The sequence below is a fragment of the Dama dama genome, chromosome 6 (assembly GCF_033118175.1).
Source record: "Dama dama isolate Ldn47 chromosome 6, ASM3311817v1, whole genome shotgun sequence".
In the NCBI taxonomy this organism is placed as follows: Eukaryota; Metazoa; Chordata; class Mammalia; order Artiodactyla; family Cervidae; genus Dama; species Dama dama.
Window position 1 is genome coordinate 2,310,505 of NC_083686.1, and position 18,147 is coordinate 2,328,651.

The 18,147-nt window shown below is 63.2% G+C and overlaps 1 protein-coding gene across 1 annotated transcript in view; it reads left to right on the plus strand.

The window, feature by feature from the left end:
• Positions 1-17,876, plus strand: part of RGS12 (regulator of G protein signaling 12) — an 89,642-nt gene extending 71,766 nt beyond the window's left edge. The window contains exons 4-16 of the mRNA XM_061145411.1: positions 2,419-2,588; positions 2,972-3,064; positions 3,719-3,862; positions 5,690-5,869; positions 6,144-6,297; positions 7,967-8,043; positions 9,734-9,928; positions 10,385-10,458; positions 10,856-10,982; positions 13,052-13,148; positions 14,287-14,366; positions 14,671-14,824; positions 16,351-17,876. Coding sequence (XP_061001394.1) covers positions 2,419-2,588; positions 2,972-3,064; positions 3,719-3,862; positions 5,690-5,869; positions 6,144-6,297; positions 7,967-8,043; positions 9,734-9,928; positions 10,385-10,458; positions 10,856-10,982; positions 13,052-13,148; positions 14,287-14,366; positions 14,671-14,824; positions 16,351-16,817 — 2,012 coding nt within the window. The 3' untranslated portion in view covers positions 16,818-17,876. The remainder of the gene's footprint in view (positions 1-2,418; positions 2,589-2,971; positions 3,065-3,718; positions 3,863-5,689; positions 5,870-6,143; positions 6,298-7,966; positions 8,044-9,733; positions 9,929-10,384; positions 10,459-10,855; positions 10,983-13,051; positions 13,149-14,286; positions 14,367-14,670; positions 14,825-16,350) is intronic.
• The last annotated feature ends 271 nt before the right edge of the window (positions 17,877-18,147 follow it).

The following is an 18,147-nucleotide window of genomic DNA, read 5'->3' on the forward strand; positions in this document are numbered from 1 at the left end:
CCCTTCCTTGCTTATCGCTGCCCCCAGGGTGAAACCCACATAGCTCGGGTGTCCACCACCCACCCCGCTGGCCCTGCCTTCGGGGCTCTCTTGCCGCTTAGGCGCCCAACCACCCCGGCTGTGAGCCGTGTGTCTCCAGCCCCAGGGCCTTTGCACGTGCTCGTCCTCACGGAAGGCTTTTCTCAGGTCGGTTACCTTCTGTTCACCCCTCAGCTCTCAGTTCAGCCACGTGGCCTCAAGGGAGGAACCTGGAGAGTGTCTCGGGCTCACAGTCACAGTGTTTTCAGGAAGACTGCTCGTCTCGTGAGGACAGCCGTTTCTCAGCGTGGAGTGCAGCAGGAGAGCCTCCTGGCTCAGCCCCTGTGCCCCGACGCTGGCTCTGGGTTCCCGTCGCTTTGGCTCCTTGGGGTGGGGTCCGCTGCAGCCTGTGCCTGGGGACTGATCATGCTCTTCTCCCGCTTTTCTTGGGCTTCTTCATCTTTTTCCGTATGATGTTTAGTTGCTCTTAAACACACGGGAAACTAGGCCTCCAACTGTGTAACGTGTTACATGCATTTTCCAGTTTCTTGCTTGTCTTTGACTTCGCTTGCAGTGTTTTTTACATACCGAGATTTCATTTTATTTTGTTGAGGTGTAGTTGACAGACAGCGTTTGTTTCAGATGTAAAACGATGGTTCAAAATGTGTATGTATTGTAAAAGGGTCACCACACACTGTTGCAGACGTTTGAGATGAGAAGTTGTAGGGCTTCCCGGGGGGGCTAATGGTAAAGAACCTGCTCGCCAGTGCAGGAGACGTAAGAGACATGGGTTCAATCCCTGGGCCAGGAAGATGCCCTGGAGGAGGGCATGGCAACCCGCTCCAGTGTTCCTGCCTGGAGAATCCCATGGACAGAGGGGCCTGGTGGGCCACAGTCCACAGGGTCACAGAGTCGGCCACAACTGAGCACACACACGTGGAGAGCTTGTCACGTTCTCTCTCGTAGCTGTGCTCTCAGACGCGGTGTTGACTGTACTCACTGTGGATCCCGTCTCAGGGATGGTTCATCTCGGGCCTGGCGTTCGTGCCCTCGGGCCCCCCACCCACGCTGCCCACCCCCGGCATCACACAGCCTATTGTCGCACACGGGGACTCTGAGTCTGTCCCCCCAGCTCTGGGCACGAGTGCTCTGGGGGTCCTCACTTGGCATTTCAGAGGACTCTGCTGTGCTCTCCTCGTGTTTCTCTGACTTCACTGTTCACGTCTGAGTCTTTGGTCCATGCGGGGTTTGTCTGGAGCGCTGGGAGCCCCCACCCTGTTACTGTCCAGGCGGCCGCCGCTGGCCTGCAGTGCTCACTGGTGACCGATGTGTCCTGTCGGCGGAGTGGACGCTTCTGCAGGACGCGGTGTGCCGTGCGTCTGACGTCGGGTGGGTGGCTCTGCCTCTGTCTTGTGTAGTTGTCCTCACGGATCTCCACACTCGGTTTTGTCTAGTTCTGATAAAGCACATGTGGGGAAGTGTGTCGGGAGGAGAGGTTGACTCAGGGGGTGAGCATCTCTGGTGTTCAGTCAAACGTGGAGCCGTGGGGTCTTCCAGGACCCCAGCCCCAAGGAGAGAGGGGAGGGGTGTGAGTGTGAGCCGGCCTGTGAGTGTGTCAGTGTGTGTGTGAGTGTGAGCTGGCCTGTGAGTGAGTCAGTGTGAGTGTGAGCCTGCCTGTGAGTGAGTCAGTGTGAGTGTGAGCCGGCCTGTGAGTGTGTCAGTGAGTGTGAGCCTGCCTGTGAGTCAGTGTGAGTGTGAGCCTGCCTGTGAGTGTGTCAGTGTGAGTGTGAGCTGGCCTGTGAGTCAGTGTGAGTGTGAGCCGGCCTGTGAGTGAGTCAGTGTGAGTGTGAGCCGGCCTGTGAGTGTGTCAGTGAGTGTGAGCCTGCCTGTGAGTCAGTGTGAGTGTGAGCCGGCCTGTGAGTGTGTCAGTGTGAGTGTGAGCCTGCCTATGAGTGTGTCAGTGCACACAGAACTGGAGCTTTCCTCTTGTGGTTCTGTGTGTTGGGCTCTAGCAGAGCAGGTCCGGATGGTGCGTGCGTGGGTCCTGCTCCCTGCTGGGCACCGCAGTGCGCTGAGTGACGTGCGTGTCTCTTTGGGTGCCCCTTGCTGGTGCCCCTTGCCCTCTGCTCCGCCCACCATCACCCGGCCCCGGCTCCAGGCGCCTCAGGACCCTGGGCGGACTCAGCTCGCTCCCTGTGGCTCCTGCAGCCAGGCTGGCCGCGACCTGGGAGTGCCCGTGTTGGGGTGCGCCTCTGCTGCAGGAGGCATGTTCTGTCTCGTCCCCGGCACCTGACAACGTGGCGGCAGTGTGGGCACTCCCGTCCGCCCAGAGGGGACGGCTCGGGGAGGCGGCGGACAGGAGGGCAGGGCCGTGGTGAGCGAGGTGTCTGTGGCCCGCAGAGCTGACCGGCGCCGACCTGAAGGATTGCGTGAGCAACCACAGCCTCAGCAGCAATGCCAGCCTGCCCAGCGTGCAGAGCTGCCGGCGTCTGCGCGAGCGCAGGGTGGCCAGCTGGGCCGTGTCCTTCGAGCGCCTTCTGCAGGACCCACTTGGCGTTCGCTACTTCTCCGTGAGTCTGACGGGCAGTGGGCACCCCTTCCAGCGGGACTGGGCAGGCGGGGCAGGCGTCTTCCCCTCCTGCCTCAGCCCCAGACTCTCAGGCCCGGGGTTGGAGGGAGCCTCTCTCTGCTGCATCAGGGCCTCTGTGAACCCTCATCCGCTGCCTGCGAGCTGGGTCGGCCCTCGGGAGAGATTCTCGGCTCCTTGGGCGTCCCCAGCCTTTGAGTTTGTCTCTAGGGGAACTCTGGAGAGGCGCTTGGCACCTCTGGTTTCTGTGAAAGGGGAAAATCAGAGTAAAGTGGGGAAGAGACAGCACAGTGGTGAGGTCCCCCCACCACTGACGGGCCCTCTTCTGAGGACCATGTGATGGTTAATCAATGGTGTTTTCCTTAGGATTTTCTGAGGAAGGAGTTCAGTGAAGAAAACATTTTGTTCTGGCAGGCCTGTGAATATTTTAATCATGTTCCCCCACATGACAAAAAGGAGGTAGGTTTTTCGGACGGGGATGTGGGGTGGGGGGTGGAGGGTGGGGGTTTCAGTGGAGGTTCACACCTAGTGCGGTCTGAAAAGTCCACGCACAACTTTCACAGGATTAAAAAAAATGCCTCTTTCAGAATGTTTCTTAATATATGTGATATTTAATTTTGCCTAAACTTAGCTTTCATAAATGCCTGGAGCCCTAACACTTTCCTCAGCACATGTACTGCCTGCCGCCCAGTGTGGACAGGGAGCTGGGAGAGAATCTGGGGGGGGGTGCATTCCAGGAGCTTCTGTCTGGGCAGCCACTTGCAGGCCGCATGGGGCGGGCGGGGTCCTGGCGCGACCTGCCCTGAGGCAGCCGGTCCCCGCTTCCCTCTGACTCCCGCGCTCGGCGCTGCAGGGACCGTGTGGCAGGTCCCAGCCCAGGTCTTCCGAGCATTCAGATTGCCCTTTGACAGGACCTGGAGAGGAACCAATTCATTGAAAACTTTCATGCTGAGCTGGTACTTTCAGTCAGTTTTCAACCAAGAGATGGTTATTAGGTCCCAAGAAAATGCGTCTCCAGTGCCCAGAGTCATGTCAGGCGTTTGGGCTGCAGTGGTGAACAGACACAGAAGGCGTGTGCAGTCTGCGTGTCCGGCTCACACGCTGCCCCGTCAGCTCTCCTACAGGGCCCGCGAGATCTTCAGTAAGTTCCTGGGCAGCAAGGCCACCACGCCGGTCAACATCGACAGCCAGGCCCAGCTGGCGGACGACATCCTCAGCTCCCCCCACCCCGACATGTTCAAGGAGCAGCAGCTCCAGGTGACGGCCCTGGCAGGGACAGAGGATGGGGTCCTGGAGGGCTGCTCCCACAGGCACCAGCCCCCCGCAGGGAGTGTAGCGGGGCCCCCCGCACTGGGCTCCCATCTCAGGGCCAGGGTTCAGCAGGGCCTGGAGCAGGAAGGCCCAGCACCGCGTCCCTGTCTGTTGGCTCCTCTCTGTGCGCGATCACAGGCTCATGGGCGTCGACACACACAGATCCATAGGTGTTTGGGTCTCTTCAGCTTTAGGACATCACGGTAATGAGAAGTGTTTGTGGGACCCAGTGTCAGAGCCCGTGTCCACGCGGACCCAGTGTCAGAGCCCGTGTCCACGCGGGACCCGGTGTCAGAGCCCGTGTCCACGCGGGACCGAGTGTCAGAGCCCGTGTCCACGCGGGACCCAGTGTCAGAGCCCGTGTCCACGCGGGACCCAGTGTCAGCCCGTGTCCACGCGGGACCCACTGTCAGCCCGTGTCCACGTGGGACCCACTGCTGGAGCCCGTGTCCACGCGGGACCCAGTGTCAGAGCCCGTGTCCACGCGGGACCCAGTGTCAGAGCCCGTGTCCACGCGGACCCAGTGTCAGCCCGTGTCCACGCGGGACCCACTGTCAGCCCGTGTCCACGTGGGACCCACTGCTAGAGCCCGTGTCCACGCGGGACCCACTGCTAGAGCCCGTGTCCACGCGGGACCCACTGCTGGAGCCCGTGTCCACGCGGGACCCAGTGTCAGAGCCCGGGTCCACGCGGGACCCAGTGTCAGAGCCCGTGTCCACGCGGGACCCAGTGTCAGAGCCCGTGTCCACGCGGGACCCAGTGTCAGAGCCCGTGTCCACGCGGGACCCACTGCTAGAGCCCGGGTCCACGCGGGACCCAGTGTCAGAGCCCGTGTCCACGTGGGACCCATTGCTAGAGCCCGGGTCCACGCGGGACCCAGTGTCAGAGCCCGTGTCCACGCGGGACCCAGTGTCAGAGCCCGTGTCCACGCGGATCCAGTGTCAGAGCCCGTGTCCACGCAGACCTAGTGTCAGAGCCCGTGTCCACATGGGACCCAGTGTCAGAGCCCGTGTCCACGCAGGACCCATTGTCAGAGCCCGTGTCCACGCGGATCCAGTGTCAGAGCCCGTGTCCATGCAGACCCAGTGTCAGAGCCCATGTCCACGCGGGACCCAGTGTCAGAGCCCGTGTCCACGTGGGACCCACTGCTAGAGCCCGGGTCCCCGCGGGACCCAGTGTCAGAGCCCGTGTCCACGCGGGACCCAGTGTCAGAGCCCGTGTCCATGCAGACCCACTGTTGGAGCGCGTGTCCCCTGGCCTCAGCAGAAGTTCCTTCTATTGCCTAGTCACAAGAATTAGGTTAAAAAATGGAGGAAGGTATTTTCTTTTTATACATATTTATATATTTGGCTGCAGCGTGTGTGTTCTAGTTCCATGACCAGGGATTGAACCTGAGGCCCCTGCATGGGAACCCTGGAGTCTTAGCCACTGGGCCACCAGGGAAGTCCCGAGGAATGTATTTTCAAGGCAGGTCTCACTTCCTTTAGATTCTGGTTGCCTTGGTTTCATTCCTGTTTAACAAAGTCAAGGTTCTCCACGACTGCACCTTGCCTGTCCTGAGTCAGCTCAGGCGCTGGCTTCATGTCGGTGTTGGACCGGGCTGTTTGTAAGCGTGACCCTAGGGGCTGGCGTGTTGCAAGAAGCATGATCACACTTTGAGGAGCCTGGGTGACCCCTGAAAGGGAGACAAGGGGCTCTGGGAAGAGGCCTGCACTTTGGGGACCGAGGGTCCAGTTCCGTCTGTGATGGGACAGTGCTGCGTTTTCCCGGCAGATCTTCAACCTGATGAAGTTCGACAGCTACACGCGGTTCCTGAAATCCCCGCTGTACCAAGAGTGCATCCTGGCAGAGGTGGAGGGCCGCCCGCTGCCCGACGCGCAGCAGGTCCCCAGCAGCCCCGTCTCCAAGCACAGCGCCAGCTCAGACCACTCCAACACGTCCACGCCCAAGAAGGTGCCCATCCCGCGCGCCAGCCTTCCCCAGGAGGGCGCTCTGCAGACAGCAGACGTCCCTGTTGGCGTCTTCCCTCACTCGCAGAACCCGAAAGGCCTGCACTCCTGGGGCTCTGGGCGGGGCGGGGGCCAGCTGCTGGTCTGGAGGGGTTGGCGGGCTGCACCTCCCTCGGCGCCCCCGCCTGGGCGTCCCACCCCACTTCCCTTCGCGTGTGTCTCCTGCGACCCTACAGCAGCGTCACGCTGTTTTAATAGTGCTTTCCCTTTGACGGCAGTTGAGCGGAAAATCGAAATCAGGACGGTCCCTGAACGAAGAGCTGGGGGACGAGGACAGTGAGAGGAAGCGGAAAGGCGCCTTCTTCTCGTGGTCGCGGACCAGGAGCACCGGACGCTCCCAGAAGAAGAAGGACCACGGCGACCGTCCCAACGGTTCGTGGTCTGTCCTGTGCAGGGGCTGGGGGCACGGAGGAGCCAGTGTGGGCTGTGCTGTGAGGCGGCCCACGGGGCGGCCGGCTGGGGACGCGGGACGGCTCCAGGTCCTCTGAGAGGCACGGGATACGTTCCGTCCCCGCCCCCCAGCCTGGGTGCCTTGCGGGGGGCTTAGTGCCTGCCACTCAACCACCGTCTTGCCCGAGTTCTTTGTAGAAAGTTTGGGAGATACAACCAGGAGAAAAGAGGGAAACACAGGTGTCTGCCTTCCGTCCACCCAGGCAGCTCTTGCTTTTCTGCGGTGTGCCGGGGACCATGAGCCTTTGTCGTTTTTTAAAGAAAATGTGACACCATAGCTCGGTTATCAAGCATTTTCAAAATCATCATTTTATTGTTGCAAATCCTAAAGGTCAGCATTCTAGAGCTTTTTCCCTGTGCTTCTTTCTCGTGTGTGGCTGGGAAGAAAGGGTGAGGGGGGCGGGGGCGTTGCTGAGAGGAGGTGGTGGGGTAGGGGTGCGAGGCAGCAGGGGACGGGCTGTTTCTTCCCCACACACTGCCACGAGCGGGGTTATTTTCCAGCAAGTCACCTGTAGGCTTCAGGCCTGGTCCTCAGGTTTAAACCGGGAGCCCGCTGGGGGCTCAGACAGGGAACAGCTGAGGACAGCGTGGAGGCAGCCTCCAGGGACAGGGCCCGCACTGTGCCGGGCGGTGTGTGGAGGGTGTTTGTCTCCTCCTCAGGGCAGCCCGCGAAGGGGGCCTTGTACCCCTTTAACAGAGAGAGAGAGGTGTGGGGGAGGTTGTGCGCCTGGTGGGGCCCTCAGGCTCCGGGCCGGCCGGGGGCCGCTGGGACAGCAGTCCTTCCACAAAGAAGGGCAGATGGCTGGGGGATGGGGGCGCCGTGGTCAGTGGGGTCAGGGACCCCTGAGGACTCGAGATGGGGGAGGGTCTGCCTCTCTAGGGCTGTGCCCCCAGACAGGACCCCAGGAGGCCAGGGCCCCCATACCCGGACCTTTAGAGAGCCACCTGGAAGGGGTGCTAAACCCTGAGTCCAGGGCCCTCCCCAGGAGTTCTGACTCGATTGCCTGGCTGTCTGTTGCTTTTGGAAGGTGGTCGGTGGGCCCTGGGGGCCTCCATGTAATCGGGCCCCTGCTCAGCCCCAGGGCCCTGCACAGAGGCCTCATCCGGGAGTCGGCGCTGGGCTCTGGAAGGGCCTTTCTGCGGCAGAGTAGGTGCGACTTTCAGACCATAATTAGCTCTGTTAGTGACCTCAGACAGTGCGATCATCGCTGGTTCAGGACTTCCCAGGAGCTGACGGTGAAGCTGCAGTGACCTGCTGCATGTTAAGCCGCGTGCGGAGATAATGATTCCGGATGAGTGAGGGGCCTCGAGGCCCTGCACTTGCTGTGTGTTGACTGTGAGGCGGGGGTGGGGGGCGCTCGGCCGCGAACAGAGCAAAGCGCAGGCCTGGGTCAGGCTCCCGGCTCCGGTAGGTACTAGGGAAGGCCGTGCTGTGCACGGGCCTCCGAGCCAGGCTCCTGTCCTCCGAGTACATCTGTCCAGCCTGAGCCGCTGGGGGTGTGGGGGCCCAGCCACACTTGGGGAGTGGCTGCATTATGTGAAGAGGCGTGAGGCTGGTGCGGTGGTATTCTGAGTGCCTGTGTCCCCGCAGACGCCCTGCACGCCAACGGAGGCCTGGGCCGCCGGGAGTCACAGGGCTCCGTGTCCTCGGCTGGGAGCCTGGACCTGGTGAGTGCCCGCAGAGCCGCCGCCCTTGTCCATGGGGCTTCCAGGAGGAGCGGGGATGGGTGGGAGGACGCCCCGGAGCACCGAGAATATCTCGGGCTTTATTCCCCAGCGTTTGTTCTCAATCGGGCACGTGGCTCTGGACGCACACGGGAGCAGCAGGTGCTCGTCTTTGTCTTGGCACCTGCACATCTGCCGGGCGGTGAGCTCCGGCGCCCAGCAGCCGCGCCCGTGTGCTGGGGGTGGTGCCCGACCTGCCCGGCCCCGCGCCCTTCACCCTGCTGAGCCGCCTGCTGGGCCCCCATTTCCAGTGACGTGGAGGAGGCGTTGGCAGACCGGCTGGCTTCTTAGCTGCTATCTGACCCCAGCTCTGGGAACCCTGTCGTCAGCAGCCTTGTCTCTTGAAACGGTCAGGCAGGGGTTAGGGCAGGATGCGCTTCTTCTCCAGCTGGGGCGGCACCAGGCGGAGTTGTCAGGCAGACCGTGCACCAGTCGGCTGTTGCCGCCTCACGGGCCCCCCGCGGTCCAGCGGCTTCAAAGTGCGTGTATATCACACGTGCATCTGAGAAGGGCACGCTGGGGCCATTTTCTCTCCATCTGCCACCTACAGACTCGTTTTCTGAAGTCACATTTGGGTGAAAGGGATTTTCCGACCCCAGGAGAGTGTGTTACGAACCTGAGGAGCAGGGTGGTCAGACCTTAGGAGGATGTATGTGGAGAGCCCCTTTTGGCAGGAGGGGCTCCTGGGTCTCAGGGACCCGGAGGCGCATTGTGGAGGGACCTGGGGTCCGCCCCGGGAGCTGGGCCGCTGGGCGGCTCCGGTCCTGCCCTGGGACCCGGCTCCAAGTGCAGCGAGGGGCTGCCCACCCACGCTCGCCCCCTCCGCACCACGCGGACACCACAGCGCTGCTCTGCCCCGGCCCCTTCCCCTCGTAGAGGGAGACGCATCTGCCCGCCATGAGGCCCGGGCCGCGGGCACCGCAGGCTGCAGCCCCCCGCCTGCCCCCCGGAGGAAGGGCCCGGGGCCCCCGTGTTCCCACCCCGCCTCCCCCCGCCTGCTCCTCTGACCTCGGACGTGTGCTGCTGCCCCTGAGCCTTGGCCTGGCCGCCCCCTCTGCCCGGCTATCAGTCCGCTCCTCCCAGAAAGGCCTCCAGTCCTGGGAGGTCAGGCAGAAAGAGCCAGAAAAGCAACCAGGAGCAGCGGAGGTTGGGCCGCAGGCCCTCAGCGCTGGTCCAGCCTGCCTCACGTGTCCGCGGCCCCCAGACTGAGTGTCAGGCAGGCAGCGCAGCTCATGGACCCCGAGTGGCCCCACGGGGCTCCAGAGGTGACTGCATGCGCTTCTGGGTCAGGGAGGCCAAGACCAGACCCCCAGAAACCACAGTGGAAAGACCCATCCTGTTCTGAGCAGGAAAGCTGTGTGGTTAGCTGTCAGCCTAACCCTTGTGAGAGTCAGACCCAGAGGTTGGAGGGTGGGCCCATCCGTACGGCACCCGAGGTTGAGACAGGGGCAGGCTCCCTCCTGTGTCGGCCGGAGGCCCTGCAATGCAGCGTGCACTTGTCAGAACGGGCTGTGTGCTGGAGCTGGGTGTGCACGGGGGGCGCCCTGCCCACCCCCCCCCGGCGTGTGCAAGCAGCACCAGCCCCGCCCGAGCGCCCCCACCCTGTGCCCACCCCGTGTCTCCCTGTCCCCAGCCAGAGGCCTGCAGAACTCTCGCGCCCGAGCGGGACAAGCCGGCCAAGCACTGCAGCATCCAGCTGCCCGACGGGACGGCCTGCGTGGTGCTGGTCAGGGCGGGGCTCTCCATCAAGGACGTGCTGGCCGGGCTCTGCGAGCGGCACGGCATCAACGGGGCTGCCGTGGACCTCTTCCTGGTGGGCGGGGACAAGGTACGGCTGCAGGACCTCGGGCCCTTCTCCGGGGGGCGCCTGCCCCGTGGGGATCCTGCTGGTGGGGCCAGCCCGCCCGCATCTGTCCACCTCACCCGCGGGCTCACTGCCGCCTCTGCCGGAGCCACATCCGGGAGCCTGGCCCGGCTGTGCACTCCCCCTGCGGGCTCCGCAGCCTCACTGTGCTCCCCGCAGCTGTGCTCCCCGCGGCTGTGCTCCCCACGGCTGTGCTCCCCGCAGCTGTGCTCCCCGCAGTTGGCTTCCCACGGCCGTGCTCCCCGCAGCTGTGCTCCCCGCGGCTGTGCTCCCTGCAGTTGGCTTCCCACGGCCGTGCTCCCCGCAGCTGTGCTCCCCGCGGCTGTGCTCCCCGCAGCTGTGCTCCCCGCAGTTGGCTCCCCACGGCTGTGCGCCCGGCCCCCGCTGACGTCCCTCTCGGTTCCTTCCATGTGCTTGAAGCCTCTGGTGCTGCATCAGGACAGTAGCATCTTGGAGTCCAGGGACCTGCGCCTAGAAAAACGCACTTTATTTCGGTAAGAAAAATGCAGCTGCCAGTTCCGTAAGGTTTCCAGAGCCACAGGGCCATTTCTGAAGACTTGATATGCTGGCCTCCGCTCCGCTGGGATGGGAAGGCCAACACCCCCACTGTGAGCTCGGAGGGGGAGGAGTCCCTGGGGCCAGAGGGTCACGCTCCCTGCCAGCAACCACCATCGGGCTGCACGCGGCACAGGGCCGTCCCGTGGGGTGGCTGCCGGGGGGCGGCCCCCGGGTCCTGGAGAAGCTCCTGCAGGCTCTCTCCCAGTGGAACAGGGCTGCCCTGGTGATGGTGACGCCGTGGGTGCCACGCCGCTCTGCTCTTGAGGGAGAGCGTCTGCGTGAGGGTTGCATGTGCGTGTGCAAAGGCGTACTTGTTTCTCCCTCTCCGCACAGGCTGGATCTGGTGCCGATTAACCGATCGGTGGGACTCAAGGCCAAGCCCAGCAAGCCCGTCACGGAGGTGCTGCGTCCCGTGGCGGCCAAGTATGGCCTGCGCCTGAGTGAGCTGGTGGCCCGGCTGGTGAGTGACCAGGCTGACGGGGTCACGGGGCCCCCTGTGCTCCGAGCTGCCCACGAGCTCCTGCCTGTCGGGGTGCAGTTTGCCCCCAGTCGTCCACAAAGTGGCCTGTGGCATCGCAAGGGACGGGTGAGGAGCGGCTGGTGGCTCCCAGAGCCCTGGGAGGGTGTCACCTCCACCCGTCTGCCTCCCACCCTGCAGTTGAAACGCTCGCTGTTCGTACCCCCGTTGTGCCCTCTGGGCTTGAGTTGAGATTTGGGGGTTTTGGCCCAAGGAGGTCAAGAAAAGAAACAAGGAAAACCCTCCAGCCTCCTGCCATTTGTGCATCTGACCAGGCGTCGGTTCAAGGGTGGGAGCTGCCCGATCCATCCACACCAGACCCTCATGCGCACGCTAACTGCCCAGCTGCCCACACGCCGAGGGTCTGATGGCACTTGGGCATTTCCCAGCCGGCCATCAGGTTACTTAGTGAATGGGTTAAGGAGGGACAGAGCAGAGTCCCACCCTGTCGCCGGAGGGCGTCTGGGGGGACTCGGGCCAGCAGGCTCGGGGCTGTCCTCACATGAGCCACGTGTTTGCTTTGAAATGTAGTGATTTTGGGACCCACTGGGGGCTTTCTCGTGGCTCAGCGATAAAGAACACCCTGCAACGTAGGGGTCACAGGAGACATTGGTCCCGGGGTCGGGAAGATCCCCTGGGGGAGGAAATGGCAGCCCGCTCCAGGATTCCTGCCTGGAGAAGCCCATGGACAGAGCAGCCTGTGGGCTACAGTCTATGGGGTCGCGAAGAGCTGGACATGTTGAGGCGACTGAGCACACAGTTATGGCCCATTGGTCTGTGTTCTCCTATCTTTACAAAATATACTGTATCAGAGATAGATTGCAAGTATTGTTAGGATTTTTATTTTCTCTGAGACGAGCTCCAGAATTGTTCAGAAATTTTGAAGTGAAGCAGAGGACCAGCCCTGAGGGGAACCCAGGGCTCCCTCCCCCCAGCTTGGGACAGTGGGGGAGGGGACGGGGGGGGAGCGCTGCCCCAGAATCTGGAGTCTAGAATATGCCCGATGGAGAGGCGCATGGCCTGGGTGTCACGTGGCCTCCCTGCCCTCTCTTGATTGAGATCCTAAGCTGTGGCTTAACGCTCTGTGCCTGTAGCGCTATCTGTAAAGTGGGGGAGTCAGGGCAGCTTGCTCATGGGGCAGCTGTGGGGCTTCTGTCCCGGGGGGCTGGCTGGCGGGCAGGGCTCCTTCCATGCTGATGCCTGAGCCAGAAGGGTGGTCCAGCCGCTCCAGGGCGAGGGGCTGGGAGAACTGGGGAGGGCAGAATGGGGGTCCCGTGGGTGGTCTCCGAGGTTACGGCTGTCCCGGGACCCTCTTGCGGACCCTCCTGGGTGAGCTGTGGGCTGCTGAGGCCAGAGGTCGTGAGCCACCTGGACCTGCTAGCCTTGTCCGCTCCCCACTTGGCTGGAGCTCTGGCTGTGTGTCGAGTCCCTAGGTAGTTCAAGAGCCAGCCTGCAAGTTCAGATTGTTTTTTGACAGAAGCTGTGGGACTCGAACAGCAAAATAGTCTCCCAGGGGAGAAGGGCAGGACCCTGGACCTCAGACCCGCCTGCTTCCTGCTCTCAGGGAGGGGCGCGAAGCCCCACTGGAGCTTTCTGGCAGACTGAGGAGCAGCTAGGCGGGCTCGGGGTCGCCCCCTCCAGGCTGAGAGTCGTCCTGAGACCTCGGCCAGCTTGACTTGGGCACTCAGCTGTTAGTGGTGCCACCGCGTGCCCTCCACCCCCGAGTCTTCAACCCGACTCGGCATAGCCCGCAGCTGGCCCCTGCTGATAGCCCCGTTCACGCCGGTTCCTCAGGGTGCCTGTGTTCAGGCAGGCCTGCCAGCGTTTGGGATCCGTGTCATTCTACATCAGGAGTCTGCGGCCAGCCCTGCTGAGGTGGCAGGATGTGGGGTCAGCTGACCTGTGTGACTCCATCAAGCCTGGGGTGGTCTTGCTGGCAGATGGACCACACGTGGTTGTTCTGGAGAGCTCCAGCCCACGTGGGCTGCTCATTGCACCATCTCTGCCTCTAGAGTGGAGAGAAGGAGCCCCTGGACCTTGGGGCCCCCATCTCGAGTCTGGACGGACAGCGGGTCATCTTGGAGGAGAAGGACCCCTCCCGAGGGAAAGGTGAGTGGAGCAATGCCGGGTCCCGGGCTCTGCTGTCTGGGTCTCAGCATGACGCCGTAGAGGGCCGCTAACGGCTTTAGGGTCTCCCGGGGCCCGGCAGCTCCCCGCCATGGCCGAGTTCAAGCCTGACGGGCATCTGACGTGGGCAGGAGCGCTGGGGCCTCGCCGAGTGTGTCTCCTCTGCCAGGAGAAGGGTGACGGGCCCTGCCGACACCCCGGGGCAGCAGTGTGACCACCGGGGCTCCGTCAGGTCACCTGGCCTCGCCTTGGGTCTCAGGGACCGGCACTCCCCGGAGCGCTCAGCCCCTCTCAGGCGGGGGGTAGCGGGGCCACGTCTCCTGCAGGGAGCGGCTGGAGTCCACTGAACAGGGCGAGCTGTGCTGGGAGCTGCCCCATCCCTTTCCCGGGCTGACTCAGCTCTGAAATGGGGCGCCGGTCACTTGTCTGTGCCCCCGCGTGACCGGGGCTGTGGTGGCCTCTTGGCCCTTGGGGCTCCAGCGCAGCCCCTCGTCCCCCTCTGGGTCCATCTGGGTTCTGAGAGTGCAGTGCGCTCTCCCCCTGCCCGGCGGCCGGTCTGGGGGGCGAGCGGCCTGAGCAGGGCCCCCTCCAGGGTCTGATGCGGTGGGACCCCCTGGCCCGTGTGCACAGGTGAGTCTGAAGGTGCAGCTGCAAGCAGGTGTGTGCAGGGGGCAGAATGCTGCTCACAGGCGGGAGGGCAGGACTGCGCCGGCCCGTCCTGGGCCAGAGCAGTGGCCGTGCACCATGAGGGCTGGAGGCCAGCCTGCGGCCCTGACTTGGGGCAGTGGCCATGGTTGAAAATACGTAATGAATGTGACAGCCTCCTACTTTCTAAAGGCGCTTGTGCCCAACAGTCCCCAGGAGGCCCTGTCTCTCACTGCAGAGCCCAGTGAGCATGGTCGCCCTCCCCCCGCCCTGTCCAGAGGCGGCCAGGCCGGGCGCTGGTCCTCTGTCCCTTGGCCCTGTGCGGGCACCTCGGCCTGAACGTGATGGAGATAAGGGACCTGAGAGGTTTGGCTTCTGTGCACCTTTGCTCTCAAAGACGGATAAATGTCATTGTGTTGATGTGGAGACGGGCTTGTGGTTCACTGCAGTATAAAGTCGATCTCGCTGTGTTCAGCGTCCACAGATAAACAGAGAGCTGCACCGGTCAGACAGAGCACAGCTGGAAACGCCAGCTCCAGGAATCACTCGGCTACGGTAATTTCCCCTTGCCCCACACCTGCGATGCTCAGGGGCGGCAGCCCCAGCAGCATTTTGGGCCTGTGCCCCAGGGTGGGGGGTTCTTCTAGGGCCCCTTTGTGGTGCCTGCTCCCACTGGCCTGGGAATCGCTGGGTGGGTGTGTGTACCTCACATGCAGTCTTTATTGCGATTGACTTTTCTGCAACGCATGTAAAGCCCAAATCCGTGCAGTCTGTGTTTCCAAGTCCCCTGTTATGTAACTGATGAACGTGCTATCGTGTCTGCAACGTGAGTGGAACTTTGACTTTCCTTCTGACGCAGGGAGAGGAGAGAACGCTAGGCAAGTCTAATTCTATTAAAATTAAAGGAGAAAATGGGAAGAATGCTAGGGAGCCCCGGCTTTCAAAGAGAGAAGAATCTATTGCAAAGATTGGGAAAAAAAAATATCAGAAAATTAATTTGGACGAAGCAGAGGGTACGTGTACTTTTTAAAACTTGCACGTTTTTCGTGAATGCATAGGATCCCTAGACCCTTCTCTGGGTTATGCCGCTGGGGTGACTGTGACCCCTTCTCACTGAGAAGTCGCCCATGTGGGTCTGCAGCTGTCGGTGTAACCTTACTAAAGCCCCAGTTTTCAGACAGAGGGCCGGGCCCTTCAGGAGTTAGGGAGCCCCGGCCTGGGGCTGCAACAGGTGGTCTCAGGGTCCCTGGGGCGGGTCCTCGTCAGGAGGCGGGCCCTCGCGGGGGGCGGGTCCTGTCAGGGGGCGGGCCCTCATCGGGGGCGTGTCCTCACCAGGGGCGAGTCCTCACCAGGGGGGCGTACCCTCATCAGGGGGCGTGTCCTCACCAGGGGCGAATCCTCGTCAGGGGGCGGGTCCTCGCGGGGGCGGGTCCCAGGTGAGGCGGAGCCCTGACTTCGCTGACCGCCCTGGTCAGAGGCCCGGAGGGGACGCTGTGTGTCAGGCCGTGGGGGCCGGCCGCCCGTGCTGCCCCGGGACCGCAGGCCGGAGGAGGGCAGCGCGTGAGAGACAGGGAGGCGGGAGGCTCTCCCTCCAGAAGCCAGTAACACAGAGAAGCGCTCGGAGCAGCTCCGCTTAGAGCTGCCCTGGACCCGGCAGCGCTTCCGCTCGGCCGGCTCGTCGCAGCTCCGGTGCTGCCCGGCCGCACCCGCGCCGAAGCGCCCGCCTTCTGAGCGCCCGCCTTCTGAGCGCCCTCAGGTGTGAGGCTGCAGGCTGCTTGTTGGTCAGAAGCTAAGACTGTAACCTTAGTTAGCTAAGCTAACCCCAAGAAGGCTCAGTGTAGACACCGTCTACCCGGGAGGGTGGACTCGAGTTACAGCTGAGAACCCACCCCGGTAAGAACAGGCTTCCCGGGTGGAGCTAGCCGTAAAAGGAACCCACTGGCAGTGCAGGAGACAAAAGAGACGCGGATCGACCACGGGGTGGGGACGATCTGGAGGAACACACGGCACCCCACTCCAGTATTCTTGCCTGGAGAATCCCATGGACAGGAGCCTGGGGAGCTACAGTCCACGGGGTCACCAAGAGTCGGACACGGCTGAGCGACTAACACTTCCACTTTCAAGAACAGGAAGGGCTCTGGGGGGCATCCAGGAAGCTATAGAGTACCTGGCCAGGGGTGCCGCAGGCGGGTGTCCCGGAGCTGCGGGAGGGGGTCGAGGGCCAGGCACCGCTCACAGGCCCAGGTGGTGCCCAAGGACGCCCGCACGCGGGTTCACAGGTGCCGGACACCTGGGCTCCTGGTTCTGTCAGGCCGTGGCGTCTGGTCAGCGGCCTCCCTCCTGCTCAGAAGGGAACCAGGTGGCTGCTGCCCCGGCACCCAGAGCCAGTCCAGGGAGGACCTGCAGCCTCCCGGGCTCTGGTTGGAGACTAGAGGGTGGGAAGGCCCAGGGCAGCTGGACGGAACTTCTAGCCGCGCGCTTGCCCGCGGGCCGGAGGGGACCCGCTCTAAAACCTGGTCACTGTGGGTTTTCTTGTTAGAGTTTTTTGAGCTCATTTCCAAAGCTCAGAGCAGCAGAGCAGACGACCAGCGCGGGCTGCTGAGGAAGGAGGACCTCGTGCTGCCCGAGTTCCTGCGTCTGCCCCCCAGCCCCCCAGGGCTCGCCCCCTCACCTTCAGCCGCTGCCAAGGCCTTCGACCCGAGACCTGTGATGGGTCACGCGGAGGAGCGGGCACCCCGGCCCCGAGAAAGCCCGGCCAGCAGCCCTGGCTCCGGCGACAGCCTGCCCCTCGGCGCCCCCGGGACCCCCAGCCCGCCGGCGCAGGAAGTGGAGGCCGGCAGCGTCCAGACCGAGGAGGGCGAGCACGTGGCCGACCTGACGCTCACGGGGGAGGGGGACATCAGCAGCCCCAACAGCACGTTCCTGCCGCCGCCCCCCACCCCGCGGGACGCGGCCGCACCTCCGAGACCAGGTACCTGCGGGCGCGCCGCCCCTGCTCCCCTTTGACTGCCCTCCTCCCGCTGGCCCCGTGCCATCCGCCCGGCGCTGGCATTGTCCACACAGTTTCCAATTAAAATGAGAGGGCGGTGGGAAGTAATCCCCTCGCCTGGAGTCTCTTGAGGGAGGGTTCAGCGTGCTTCCTCCTCGCTGACCGTGCTTGTCCTGGCTGCCCCCGCCCTCTCTGAGAGGGCCCAGCGCCGCTGAGGTAGGAGAGTGGCCAGGACGGTGGGAGGGGGCGGTGGGCAAGGAGGAGGCCTCCTGTGGGGGGCGCTCATGAGCGGCGCCCCCACCGGGCCCGGCGCGCCCCCCTGTGCCTCTCCCCAGTTCGGGGCAGTAATGCCACCAAGCAAGGCCCTGGGGATTTCTGAAAAATGTGTGTTATTTTTACAATCTAGATCGCTAGCACTTTCAGTATTTTAATCTCAAGACTGAAAAAAAAAGTATTTGTCTTGAGCAAGTGGGAGAAGCCCTATGTGGCTTAGAGCCCGAGGCTCATGGTGACCCCCCAGGTCCGGCCGCGGGGGGCTGCTCCCCCTCGCCACATCGGTCAGAGCACGTGGGGGCCCGTGGGCCTGGGGTTCCCTGACCCGGGAGGTCAGCACGGTTCGTCCAAACGGAAGCGTGAACGTGTCACGTGAGCCGGTCCCGAGACGCATGAATGTTGGCTGAGGAAGGGAGGCCCCTGGCCTCGTGGAGAAGGGCCTCAGGGGGCACTCCGCCCACCTGCCGAGGGCCACGCCCGTGCCTGGCCCGCGGGCGGGGCGGCTCCTCCGCCACCGGGAAGGCCCCCTTTGCCTGAGTCTTGCCTGGGATGGGTCCTCCGGGACCTGCAGCCGCATCTCTGGGGACCCCGGGCTGCGGTGGTCTGGGTCGGTGCGCGGGGTGCCGGCTCTGGACAAGGGGCTGTGTGGGCGGGCTCCCCGCGGGGACCACACCGGGCCTTCCTTCTCGCATGTGGCCTGCTCTGCGACCCCGTCTCCCCTTCCATCCCCTGCACACCGTGCAGCTGCATCTGTGCTTTGAGTCTGTGCTCCTTCAGGAGAAATAAACTCTACGTCTGACCATCGGACTGCTTGAAAACTCTCTCCTCCTTCATTTGAAAACCTATTTTCTCTTTAGAAAACGATAGGTGTATTTTAATCCATGGCAAACACTGCACATTTTCGTGTAATTCATTGTTTAATATACCGGCATTTGAAAATAGGCCACTCTAGATACACTTGGGAGCCTCGGGTGTGTCTGCAGAGAGAGCTGCATGAGGGCGGGATGAGGGGGGTGTGGCTGGGGAGGGGGCGCTGGACGGGCAGACACAGCGCACGGCAGGGGGGCAGAGGGG